The 13,114-nt window shown below is 42.4% G+C and overlaps 2 protein-coding genes across 4 annotated transcripts in view; both read right to left on the reverse strand.

The window, feature by feature from the left end:
* The window catches only part of LOC117564678 (neuropeptide-like 4), a 99,146-nt gene that overhangs the window by 37,146 nt on the left and 48,886 nt on the right, over window positions 1-13,114 (reverse strand). The window lies entirely within an intron of this gene.
* The window catches only part of LOC117564884 (fez family zinc finger protein erm), a 28,115-nt gene continuing 15,471 nt past the window's right edge, over window positions 471-13,114 (reverse strand). For 2 of the 3 annotated variants that reach the window (XM_052002757.1, XM_052002758.1), the window contains one exon: window positions 471-3,164. In XM_052002757.1, coding sequence (XP_051858717.1) covers window positions 1,227-3,152 — 1,926 coding nt within the window. In that variant the 5' untranslated portion in view covers window positions 3,153-3,164 and the 3' untranslated portion in view covers window positions 471-1,226. Of the gene's footprint in view, window positions 3,165-4,698; window positions 5,006-13,114 lie in introns of those variants that run through there. The other variant, XM_034243832.2, reaches the window with a different exon arrangement.

Consider the following 13,114-nt stretch of genomic DNA (forward strand, 5'->3'; position numbering starts at 1 on the left):
TTGTGCGTCGCTTTGAGTGGGCGCACTGAGCTCGCCACTAATTAAGGTGAGCTGCTTTCACTGCTTGACAGTTTAGAGCCCGTTAAAGCGCCTCTTACGCAAATGCGGCAATAATTGTTTTCATTACAGCGACGGCATTTCATTTGCATTTTTAAATTGGGAACGTCTGCCAGTGTTTGTGTATGTCTGCTGTGTGTGTGAGTGTGTGGACTGCTCTGACTCAGCCATTTGCATAAGTGCTAGGGATATAACTCCATCTTCATACCCTCACTCTCTCTGTCTCTCGCACCTACAGCCATGCAGCTCTCAACTAAATGCAACAGTCTGGCAACACTGCACGGCTGACAAATCACAAACATGCCATCTCGTTTTATCCTACATTGCAATCCCATTGCGGATCACTGCTTGGAAAAAGATAATTTGCAACCATTTATATTAAAGAATTTTGGTTTATTGCTTAAACATTATCAATAATATCACTTAAGTGCTAAACAATTAAAATTCTTTGCCACTCTATTAACTAGCTCACACACATATACATATACTTATACATATAACATATAAATAAGTATTGATCGTAAGTTGTAATTTGCTGTAAATTTATCAAATCTGCAAGTGATTTCAATTCGCAAAATGCAGAAACAAATAACTGACTAAATTTAGGTACTATCTAGCTGAAATGTACATACACACATATGCGATTATAATGAACTACACATGAAACGCTTTTAAATACATTATTAACTATTTACAAATTGTACAAATTCTGTGGGGATTTTAAGATGTAACTGTATCTATAGCTGTAACCGTAGTTGCATCTGTAGATAATTCGTAATATTGCACAGGTTAAATTGAAACCATTTGGTGGGTTGTGGTTGGTTGTGAGCTCTGGGGTCACTCTAAAAGAGTCCATTTAGGGCACGCACAGCGCTGCCCAAAGTTGTGGAGCTAAATTCCGGCGATGCAGCGTCGTCATCGCTGGCCAGCTCCTCCTCCTCGTCTTCTTGGCGTGCAGCAGACACCTCTTGAATTGTGGTTGTATTGTTGTTGACTGCTGCCACAGCCGAGACAAGCTGCAGTCAATCGAGCAACAGTTCATTGTTGCCCTTGCTAGCAGTTGCTGTTGCCGCGGCCTCCTCCACTTTGGCTCGATGCATGCCACTGGCTCCTCCTGCGGTCGAGGATGCTACAGTGCAGCTGCCCATGTTGTCGGCATAGTATCGCTGTCAAAACACTTTCGCAATGAATGGCACATTCTCCAACGCTGCAGCCGAAAGGCGTTGCTGCTGCTGCTGTTGCTGCACGGAATGCGGTGGCTGCTGATGATGCTGGGCAGGATGTGGCAGCTGCAGGAATGGAGAGCTGCCCGGATAGTCGCCATGCAGTGCCGCCGGCGGCACTTGCAGATGATGATGGAAATGCCCAGCGGGCGCTGTAGTAGCTGACTCCTGATACGGCGTACGTGACCAGGCTGGATTGCTGGTCTCGCCACTCGACAGTGGCGGAGTTGTCACATTGATTGGCGGCGACATGCTGCCCGAGGAGCTGTCCGGCGTCAATTGACTCGCCTGGCTGAAGCTGGAGAGTGGTTCGCGTCTGGTGTACTCCCGGCGACGTTCGTAGGCCGGCGGCAGATCATCGTCGAGACCATCGCCTCCAATCTCGTGCAGCTTGCGCATGTGCTTCTTCAGATCAAAGTTGCGACAGAAGCCCTTGGCACACACGCGGCAAGTGTACGGCTTTTTGTCGTTGTGCGTGTGCATGTGGAAGGTGAGATTGTAGATCTGATGGAAGGCCTTGTTGCAGATGTTGCACTTGTACGCCTTCTCGCCACTGTGCGTCAGCTTGTGATTCTTGTAGTTGCCCTTCTGATGGAACCCCTTTCCACAATATTCACACACAAACGGCTTGTAACCCGCATGAATCCGGGCGTGCGTATTGAGCGTGGAGCTGCGATTGAACGCCTTGCCACACGTCTGGCATTTGTGCGGCTTCTCCGACGTGTGGATGATCTTGTGCCGGCAGAGCGTCGATGCCTGGCGGAAACCCTTGCCGCACACCTTGCACACAAACGGCCGGGCGCCAGTGTGCACGGGCATGTGCCTGGTGAGATTGTAGTGCGCATTGAAAACCTTGCCGCACTCCAAGCACGAGAATGTCTTCGGTTTGCCGCCATTCGCTGAACCAGGACTGCTGTCATCCAGCGAGCCATGTGGTGACGGGGAGCGCGATCGGGATCGTGGATGTGAGGAGGAGACGGAGGAGGAGGGCAGTGGCAACACTGGCAACGGTGGAGTGCGTAGCTCCGCTTGTGGCGAACGCTTGCGCTTGAGACTCGCCTGCTGGGCGGCAGCTTGAGCTTGCACAGAGCGCGCTGGCGACTTCTCCAGACTCTGTTGCAGCGCTGGAGTTGGGTGCTGTTGCTGCTGGGACTGTGCAACAGCTGCGGCAGCAGCAGCAGCGGCCAGCGGATGCCCCAAGTTGCGGCGCAATGATTGCGAGTGATGCAACGTGGCATTCAACGAGGCGGTGAAGCTGCTCAAATGTGCAGCACTTGCCAGCGTTTGCTGCTGGGCTGTGAGTGCGGCATATTGTGCGGCAGCAGCGGCACACATCAGCTGATTGGGCGCATAGTAGAGCAGCGGATACTGCGAGAGCAACTCCTGGTGACGTGTGTTCACAAATTGCTGCACCGCGGAGGCGGAAGCTGAGGCAGCAACGGAGGCGGGTGCAGCAGAGGAGGCGGCGCTAATCAAGCTGGAGCCGGGCACGTATTTCTTGAATGCCGAATCGTAGTTAACAGCAGCTGGCTCCTCATCATCGCCAGTCACCTCAATGGGGCTGCAGGAGCGCTCGGAGTCCGCATAATGCTCCACGCCGCTTGGCTGCTCATCCCCTGGTTCCATATGCAATTGCTGTGGCTGCTGCTGCTGCTGGAGTTGCGTATGCATCGTTGTTGTCGTCGAGGATTGTTTGTTGTCCGGCTCCATGATCTTGGCAATGGAGAACTTCAGGGGGCAGGAGCGCTTGGTGTCAGCTTGATTGCTGCCCGTGCTGTTGGTTTGATTGCTGTCGCTGGCGGCGGTTTCCATGATGGGACTCTTCGATGGCGGCATCATTGCAATTACACCCGATGGACTACACGGTTGCATGCCACGCGGACTCTGCAATGAATAGAAATGGGGTAAACAAAAGGTAAGTTGCGTGTATGCAAATAAGCAACGGGTTATCAATTAATATCGAGCATACGCCCCATGATCAATGCAATGTCCACTCAAGCGTCACTAATCGCGCTTTAATCGCAATACAAACAAAACCCAGGGGCGTGCCATCGATATACAATTTCGATTTTGCATTCCCATTGCCACACGAGCTCTGGCATTGTGGCTGCCCAGTCAGCGGGTTGCAAATTAAAACAAAACCACCAAAAATTACACGAAAAATATGATTGAGATATTTGTGTTTTTAACCCGTGCACTGATCACACTCGACTAGGCCAGAACAATGGCTCAGTTCAACTCTTTGAGACCGCAGCATATGGCCAGTCATAAGCAAAATCAATCATAACACAATCTTGCAATCCCAATGGCATTCTGCATTACTCGTATTCATTTTTGGCGCGGGTCGTCGCTTTTATTTGCACCTCATTAAATTGCTTAAGGTCGAGACTCGGTCGCCGTCTTCACATATCGCACATATAGTACTCTATATGTGTGCTTCCTCAAGTGTTCCTAATGCGCGACATCCGTTGCGGGTTTCCAACTTCGACTCCTTGGCTTCTTTCCCTTTGCGGGCTGCCGTTTTTAATTAACTTGATTTGACGCCTCAGTAAGTAGCCCTGATTTGCTTGGCAGCTGCGAACTGCGTTCTGATGCGAATAGTTTTGCATTGCCCATTGCCCTACTCCAAGTGCTCTTAATTCTATTAAAGTTTTCCCTTTTCTCAACCCCCCAATGGGGGCGTATTAATTTTAACACTCTTCTCAGATGCTTCAATTGACGGCTGGCCACTTGCATTTAATACGAATGTGTGTCCGAAATCAGTGAAATGTTAAATGATTTGAAGTATTTTCGCAAGAACTTCTCTTTTAGGCATTTATGTTTGTGTGAAAGTTAAATTCGTTATTTCAAAATAGAGAATTGTGGAAATTATGTCTTAAGTATAATAATAATAAAATTGCTCAAGTGATAATTAAATTTATATTGACATGTTTATATATTTTTAATATTTACATTTTGTTATATTTATTGAACCAATTATTAAAAAAAAGTATTCGAAATATTTAAAATGCATTTACTAAATAACAAGTAGAGTTAAAAAATTATGTTTCAAATAATATAAAATGAGAAAACGTTAAGTTAATCCATAGATAACTATTAAATCAGTTTACATCTCACAAACTTAAAAAAAATTGAAAAACAAATATTATAAGCAAAAGCACAAATGTATCTAAAATATTTGTTAAAGAATCCTTTTGTATTATATTTAATTTAATTGAAAACTTCTCTATACTTTTCCAAAATCAAAATCTTTTTTGTTAAATAAATATCTATCTAACTTTATCAAGTTATTGCACTGCTTGCAAAGATACGAATGAATCTAAATGTAATCCACGAGTATATTTTCGAAATAAAAGCCGTCGGCTTTACTTAATTATAGCATATATGAAGCTAGCTTAGCTATGGCATAGATACGTACAAAGTAAACCATATTTAGACGCTGCCCAAAGGTATCCAATTTGTGTCTGCACCGACGCGAAGCAACGCGTAGCAGAGAGATGCAGGAAATAGTATCTTCGAATTGCACTTGGACACAGCATACAACACACGCAACTAGTATTCAACAATTGAGTGTTTATTTATTTATTTGTCATTTATGTATATTTGTTTGCACAAAATTCACTTGTCAACTTGTTATTTGGCTATTTCAACGTATCGAGAAATTGTTCAAAGCGAGTTGTTAACGCGTAGAGAGCGAAGAACGTGAAACGTTCAGCACAGGAGCAGCGACCGAAGCGGAATGAAGGCAAACACGACGTCGTATGGCCTTAAGAATTATGAAAAGGACTCGCTGACTGACAGAGTGTGCGTCTGAGAGTGTGTGTGTGTGTGTGTGACTCTGACTGGGCCTGTGAACTGAGCAAACTCGTCAGTCAGCGAGGCATCGTTGAGGGGTGCACCGTTGAGGGAAAAGCAACCCCTAAGTCAATGGCTTGCGCTGCTGCTGGCTGCGATTGCGATTGCGAGCGAGATGGCAATAGAGAGATGAAACAGGCAAAAGGACGACGGCAAAGGAAACTTCATCATCATGTTCAGATTGGATGGGCCACGCTACTGACGGCGCAGTCGACGCGGGCAGCGACGCCAACCGCATTATGAAATCTCACACAAAATGTCGAATTGGAATAATATCCTGCGGAGGAGAGTTGCGTTGAGCCCGCCCCTAAAATATTTATGTACACATTGCCACTGCTGGGTGTGAGTGAGATGAATGCAAGCGAATGAGAGAGCGAATGCCAGTGAAAGAAAGCGAGAGAGTGAGAGAGAGAGCAAGAGCGAGAGATGGGCAAAGTGTTGCCTGGGGCAACAGCTACGTGGCCGTGCAAAGTGGCAACCGAAACTTGGCCGTATTCTGTTCGCACTTGATTTGAGCCTTCCCTTTTTTGCGCCCGCTCTTCCCCCCTCCCCCTCTTGGCAGAAGATGCTGCTGCTCCCAGGCTGCCAAGCTGCCAAGCTGCCAAGAAGCGCAGCCAGACACCGAAATGGCAGCGCCTCTGGTCGTCCACTCGAAAGCGTTGACGTTGCCTCTTTCACTTGTCCATTGCCCCACCTCCTCTCCTCTCCCGTCCCTGCCCCTTCCCTCTCCCCACCAACCCTTAAGCATTTCTCTTGCTGATCCTGTTCTTTGTTATGCATTTCCATTGTCGTTTGGCATTTCGTTTTATCAGCGTCTTTGTTTGCTCATCTCTCACCTCTAGTCCATCCGTTCTCCGTCCTGTGCTCTCTCCCTCTGCCACTGCTGCTATGTAAATATAATCTTATATTCCGTTTTGATGATATTGCAGTGCGCGACGACACGGCTTTCTTGATACTGTTTGCTCTTGGAGTTTTCCACGTTGAAATGGCATCGCCAGGGATGTCTCGCCACATCCTCGTCAGCTCCTGGCTGTGCAACGTCGCTGCAGTTGAGCAGTTTGTACACCCAAAAGCACAACTGTTCTGGGTCGCCCAGGGAGACAAGGGGGGAAGACCAAAAAGAGATACTGCAAGCTGTGATGACAGGTCCACAAGCTAAGGACTAAGGACGACAAACTCGACAATGCCAAGAGCTGCGACTGTCAATTTTATTTTTCTCTACCTTCATTTTGGTTGTATTATAACTAAAATGTCGCGGAAATAGGCAAATAACATGACGCTATATAAAATGTCCTTTACACAGGATGCATTAGTCTAATGGCAGCTGCTGCTCAGCTCTTTCAGCAGCAACAAGAATGTATTTGACTAGATTTTAGCCAACTGAGTATTATTAATATTGTGTCCTATTTATTGACAGATTGCTGTTATTTGCATGAAATAATATACTATACATATACTTTTAATAACACTATTTGTCCTCCTATGGTATTCCCCTTATTATGAATACTACTATTTCTGTTCTCATTTACAACTCCTCACACATCTATATTACATAGTTAAATGCTTAAAGTTCTGCTACTAGTTTTCTCACTTGCAATACATAATTCAACATTTACCTTTCTAATCAATTATACATATGTATATATTCTCCTTTGCTGTTGCACTCACAACTCCTTTCCTATTTTTATACCCGCTCCCCATAGGGTAGAAGGGTATTATAACTTTGTGCCGACAGAAAATGTATGTAACAGGTAGAAGGAGGCATCTCCTATATATATATATATATATATTCTTGATCAGCGTCAACAGCCGAGACGATCTAGCCATGTCCGTCTGTCCGTCTGTGTGTCTGTCCGTCTGTCCGTCTGTCCGTATGAACACCTAGATCTCAGAGACTACGAGAGATAGAGCTATAATTTATTTTCGACAGCATTTGTTATGTTTGCACGCAGATCAAGTTTGTTTCAAATTTTTGCCACGCCCACTTCCGCCCCCGCAAATCAAAAAAATCGAATAACAAGCGTAATTTTAAAGCTAGAGTTGCGAATTTTGGTATATATAATAATAACTATAGTAGTTATGATTCCTGATTTTTTTTGCGATCAGAGAAAAATTGTCAAAGTTATTAAAGAAATACTTTTGTATGGGCAAAAACGCCTACTTACTAAGGGTCTTAGTTGCTTTGGCTGACAATCTGGTATATTGAGCCGTCTATGGTATATTTTGAATGCGCTACTATATCGATATACCACATATACCATTTGGTATATGTTTAGTATTTTTGCACTATATTTGGTATATTTTGAGAATAATACCGCAAAATATATTGCTTTTATTCAAAATGGGTAGCGGGTATCTCACAGTCGAGTACACTCGACTGTAGCTTTCTTACTTGTTAATTATTATTTTTAATATCATTACAGATATTGGTAACTAGAAAGTTAAAATATTTTAAGGTATTCATACATATTCCGGGATATCTAGGAATTTATTTTTAAGCCACAGTTTCGTGGTTAAATTCTTTTAGATTCTTTACTAGTTGTATGATAATTGAATCAATTATTTGCTTATTTATCACACATCCATTTTATTTTGATTAATTCCTTATATATCACATGAACACTTTTCAATGGTAGCAATGAAGTTGTTTATTATATTACATAGAGTAGATAAGAATAACTTTTAATCAATATAACACTAACATTGGATTACTGAAATTTTCGAATATTTTAGCAGCAAAAACTTTAAATAACTTGCTAGTGTAGTACACTTAATATGTACACATATTTGATATCTATTTGATTCATAAATTATAAGCTGAAGTTTTGTTCCTCTCACTCTGGTTCCCGTCTTTTATTTTCTCTCGCTTACACCTATGCATATGTATATTCTGCCTTCTCTTTCTGTCATTGCCAGCTGCTACCATCGCATTTGCATTTTTGATATCTTTTACTTTTTGCACATTTTGCAGCTATTTTGAAGCTTTGCATTTGCTCGTTGTGCTCGCAATTTGCCGAGTGTTTTGTAAACCCCCGCTTCTGCCCTTCTCTGAGCTGCTGCTGTTAGCTTACTCGGACGCAACTCTCTCCCTCTCATTCTGCCTGTTTATCTCTATCTCTATCCAGCTCTGTGTGTGTATATTTGCTCAGCCTTTGTGGCCAGGGCCAGGCCATTGCTGAGAGTCGACGAGGTGCACACGCCCAGACTCAGAACGAGAACGAGAACGATGACGCTAACGCTGATGCCGACGATGGCTAAACCCTGGAGGAGTCAACCTGGCCATCAGCCCAGTCTCTGCCTCTGCTTCAGTTTCAGCTTCAGCCTCGGTCTCGGCCTCGGCAGCTTTTCACAGTTGTCGTTTTGTTGGTTCAGTGCTTTTGTGAATGTCCAGTTTGTTCGTTGTTGTTCAAAATGGACTCGTCATTTTTTAGGTGCAGCCTTTTTGTTGTTGCCCTCCCATCTTCCATTTCATTCAACCACCCCTCGGCTGTGTCTGCCCTGCTCTGCTCCCTTCCCTTCCCATCATCATGCTGCTCACTCGTGTATGTATTTAGTTAACTAAATGCAGATTGCACATTTCTGCATTATACGGGCATTTTGCAGTGCGAATGCAACTGCGACGGTTACGAGTGATAAGTGCATTTGTTTAAGCACAAACACACACACTCGCATATGACCTTTAATGCATTCATTTATATAGCATTATGTTTATGTATATAGGAGTAAACTCTTCTAAGTAAATGCCGACATTAGTCCGCTATTTATTTGAGATACGTTATATGAAATTCATATTCAATGAATCTACTGAATTCTGTTCGAAAAAGCTGTGAAAGTTTTCTATTGAAACTATTGAATAAATATGTATATAAATGTCAATATATATATTATTGGACGGCGCTGTTTCTAACTTAAATTAGCTTTTATTTACTCGCAATTGTTATGTTCAATTTATTATTACACATATTTATCTGTTTTATTGATTTAACTCCAGTTTTGTCGGTTTTAACTTAAATTATATTTGTTAATCGAACGTCCGTTATCTAATTTGTATACCCGCTACCCATAGGGTAGAAGGGTATTATAATTTTGTGCCGGCAGGAAATGTATGTAGCGGGTAGAAGGAGGCATCTCCGACCCAATAAAGTATATATGTATATTCTTGATCAGCATCAACAGCCGAGACGATCTAGCCATGTCCGTCTGTCTGTCTGTCCATATGAAACACTAGATCTCAGAGACTATAGGAGAGAGAGCTATAATTTTTTTCGACAGCATTTGTTATGTTTGCACGCAGATCAAGCTTGTTTCAAATTTTTGCCACGCCCACTTCCGCCCCCGCAAATCAACAAAAAGCGTAATTTTGAAACTAGAGTCGCGAATTTTGGTATATACAATAATAACTATAGTAGTTTTGTTTCCTGAAAATTGCGATCAGATAAAAATGGTCGAAGTTATTATAGAAAGACTTTGGTTGCTTTGGTTGAGAATCTGGTATAACGATATTTAGCTTTTATTCAAAATGGGTAGCGGGTATCTCACAGTCGAGCGGACTCGACTGTATCTTTCTTACTTGTTATTTCGTACATATTCGCTTCGTACATATCCGCTTTCCAGCTTTATATTCATGTGTTCAATTAATTAACTAAATGCAAATATAATTTGTTTAGTTATTTACTAGAATTTCCTTCTTTTATTTAGTTTACTACATTATATATTGACTTTTCAACTATACTACTATTTTATTGCTATGAGCGTAAAATTATGTTTTTATAAATTGCATTTCACTACATACATTTATATTATTTTCGAGAAGTAGTCTAAAGATATTCGAAAATTTTAATAATAATGCAATAATTTGTAATCTTAAAATATATTTCATACAATTTGTGTCTCAATTTCGTTCTCTAACGAATTAACCTAATAATACACTTATCGAGACAAGCGGCTGAGTAAGCAGGTAAAGCACATAAGTACTAAACGTATATGCAGATTTTGTTTACCACACATCGAGACACAGAAGAGGCAGACTGAGTTTGGGTATAATTTGTGGGTGTTATGAGGAATTAACCTCTTAATGAACTAATTTACTCAAGATTAAGACAGCAAACAAAAGGCGGCCACAGCTAATTGAGGAATGTAAAAAGATTGGTAACAGTAGCAATAGTTAAAGGAGGAATGGGAATGGGAATGGAAATGGGATCAACCCACAGACACGCAAACCTGCAAAAGAAGAAAGACAGAGAGAGCAAGTGTGAGAGGGAGAGAGAGAGAGAAGTAGAGTAGGTAGATCTGAGATAAGATGCAAGCAATTTGCAAGGCGGTTAATCTATTTAAACGCGCCAAATACGCGTGACACAAAAGAAAATGGGAATGGGAATGGGAAGCAAAGACAGAAGCAGAATAGGAAGCTGCAGACGCATGGTCGAGTGCACAGATTTAGGGATAGAGCGGATCAAAAGCGGACCCAAATGACCGAAAACTCGGTCTACACCGTCGATCGTCGACGACGGCACAAAACAAAAGGATAAACTCGTCTAATTGCGATTGTATGAAAGGAAACAAACCTGCCGCGCATGCGCAAAAGCCGATTGTCAGCGCTGGACGAGAATTGAGAGCTGAGAACTGAGAACTGCGAACTAAGAATGAGATTGAGAATGAGACTGAGAACTGAAACACAGTGCAAGTCTGTGCCTTGATTTGAGGATGGCCTGGCGAACAACTCACAACCTCACATCCCATCATCCCTTAATCTGTGTCGGTAATCGGCAAAATGCGCACAATGAGCGGGCGAAATCTTTTTGAACTTTTACAAGCGAAAAGAAGGTTAGCAAAATATTATTATAAACCTTCAGGGTTCCCGTTCTCGTTCTCGTTCCCGTTCCGTAACCCACATACAACACATATTAAGTATGTGCTGCTGTTTACTCTTCAATGAACTCAAAACATTTCAATTTCACAATGGCAACAAAACGCTCTTGCATCGTCCTTGTCCTCATCGTCCACGCTAATATAGAGATTTGCAGGATTACATCAATTGTGAAATTGGTCAAACACCGCAATTGTTTCATTTGCAAATCGGATATTTGTTGCTCGGACAGCAGCAACAGCAACAGCAACAGACAGACACCCACGCCACTTCATCCATCGAGGAGTTCACTGTTCAGCAGCTGTTGAGTTTCCCTCGTGTATCGGCCAGGTCCTTTGTGGTCACTCAGGGTCCTGCAGCTGGGTCTCATGGTTACTTACGTATGTACAAACATATACGCTTGCCTATTCCAATAACGTGATCTTATACAATGCCGTGTAATCGCTTTGGCTTACCACAGATTATGCAAGTAACTGGATGAGGACTTCATCTCTCACTCGGAAATGGAACTTTCCTCGTTTACTGGCTTTGATTTCACAGTTTTTCACAGGAAATTGTGAAAATCTCCATAAGCTTGCGTACGACTCAACATGTCACACAAGGTGTAAATCTTCAATTTTAAGGTTAATTTACGTATGAGGTGCGAGCTGTGAAATGTTTTAGTGGTTTAGTAGGGCAAGAACATGGGCACAAATCTGAACAGAGATGGCAGCTGACTAAAAACTCTGAGGAATGCATTCTTAGAAACATTGTATAAGCTGCATGCTATATTATTTTGTATCATATAATTATAAATAAAAAACAATATTCAATAAAGTATATGAACAAAAAATACAAAACACAATATTGTGATATTCTTCTCATTTATGAAAATGTGTACTCGTTAGTTAAACTAACGTTTTAGTTACTTTTCAATCTTATATCTATGTATATTAATATTCAAGTTATCTAAAATTCATTTAACGTTAAAAATGTCCACTGATTTTTTACACAGTTTTCAGTGTTCTTTATTTTGAACCTGATCTAACCAAATTCCCACCCAAAGTTAAGCCGAAAGTTTTGACAATCTGTTGACCGAATAATCCCATTTAATGCGAAAGTGCTTGCATTTGACATTTGGGAAAAGTGTTAAAAGTGGAGCAAAACCCTCTTCTCAAAATTAAAAGTTCCCACTGGTAGTAAAGTTCATCGCAGGCATTTTTTTGTGAATTGAAATAATTTTTTTAAATGACACTAATAGGCTTAGGTCGCATTAGCATACGGAGAGCGAGTAAAAAGATGCAAGATAAATGCTGAAGTTGTAAATGGAAATATCATTGGAATTAGGACAACTTACAAAGGAGTCGCGTGACCAGAAACTTATGGAAGGAAAAAAAAAACAATTTAATGTGGAGATGAAAAGTCGCTCACATTTTTGGCAAATTGAATCGAAATGAACTTAAAGGGTTTCTCTGCAGATTGCCAACCCTCTGCACCTTTCTGTACCTCGAACTTTCCAGAGACAGAAGGTGGCGATTCCACTTCTCGTTATACGCATATTTTTTTATGTGGTGTTTGTTTAAAAAGTACTTGTTTAATCGGTTTGTTTGTGACATTTCTATTGCTGCCCCTGCCTCCGTTTGCTCTTTGCTCTTTGTTTATTTAGTGGTAGGCCTGACACGCGTACACAACCCACTGCCCAACAACCTAACCACCCAACCATCCAGCCATCCCAAGCAGCTAACCACCCAGAGCTCTGGCTGCCAACCCAGAAATCCATCCAGCCATCCATCCGAAAGAGTTCTCTTGCTCTCTCATTCTCTTTGAGGCATCATTGTCGGTTAGTAGGTGTGTCTGTTTGTGGGTTTTTCCTGCTCATCACCTCATCCCAATCCCCAGGCTGGCATACAAAAAAGTTTCGTTCCGGTGGATGATGTTTTGGGTCGTCTAGAGAGGACGGGAGGGGGGTGGGGAACGAAAGGGAGACATCGCTTAAGTGCTGCCAAACAAAAAGAACACATTTACTGGGATACAGCTTGTAGTATTCTCTTCCCCCCCGCTAACCGGGTGTCTCGAATATGCTGCGAGTGTGAATTGTAATTACAGTGAAATCAGCTTTTGGCACTTGTTTAGC

Source organism: Drosophila albomicans, chromosome 2L, assembly GCF_009650485.2.
Source record: "Drosophila albomicans strain 15112-1751.03 chromosome 2L, ASM965048v2, whole genome shotgun sequence".
In the NCBI taxonomy this organism is placed as follows: domain Eukaryota; kingdom Metazoa; phylum Arthropoda; class Insecta; order Diptera; family Drosophilidae; genus Drosophila; species Drosophila albomicans.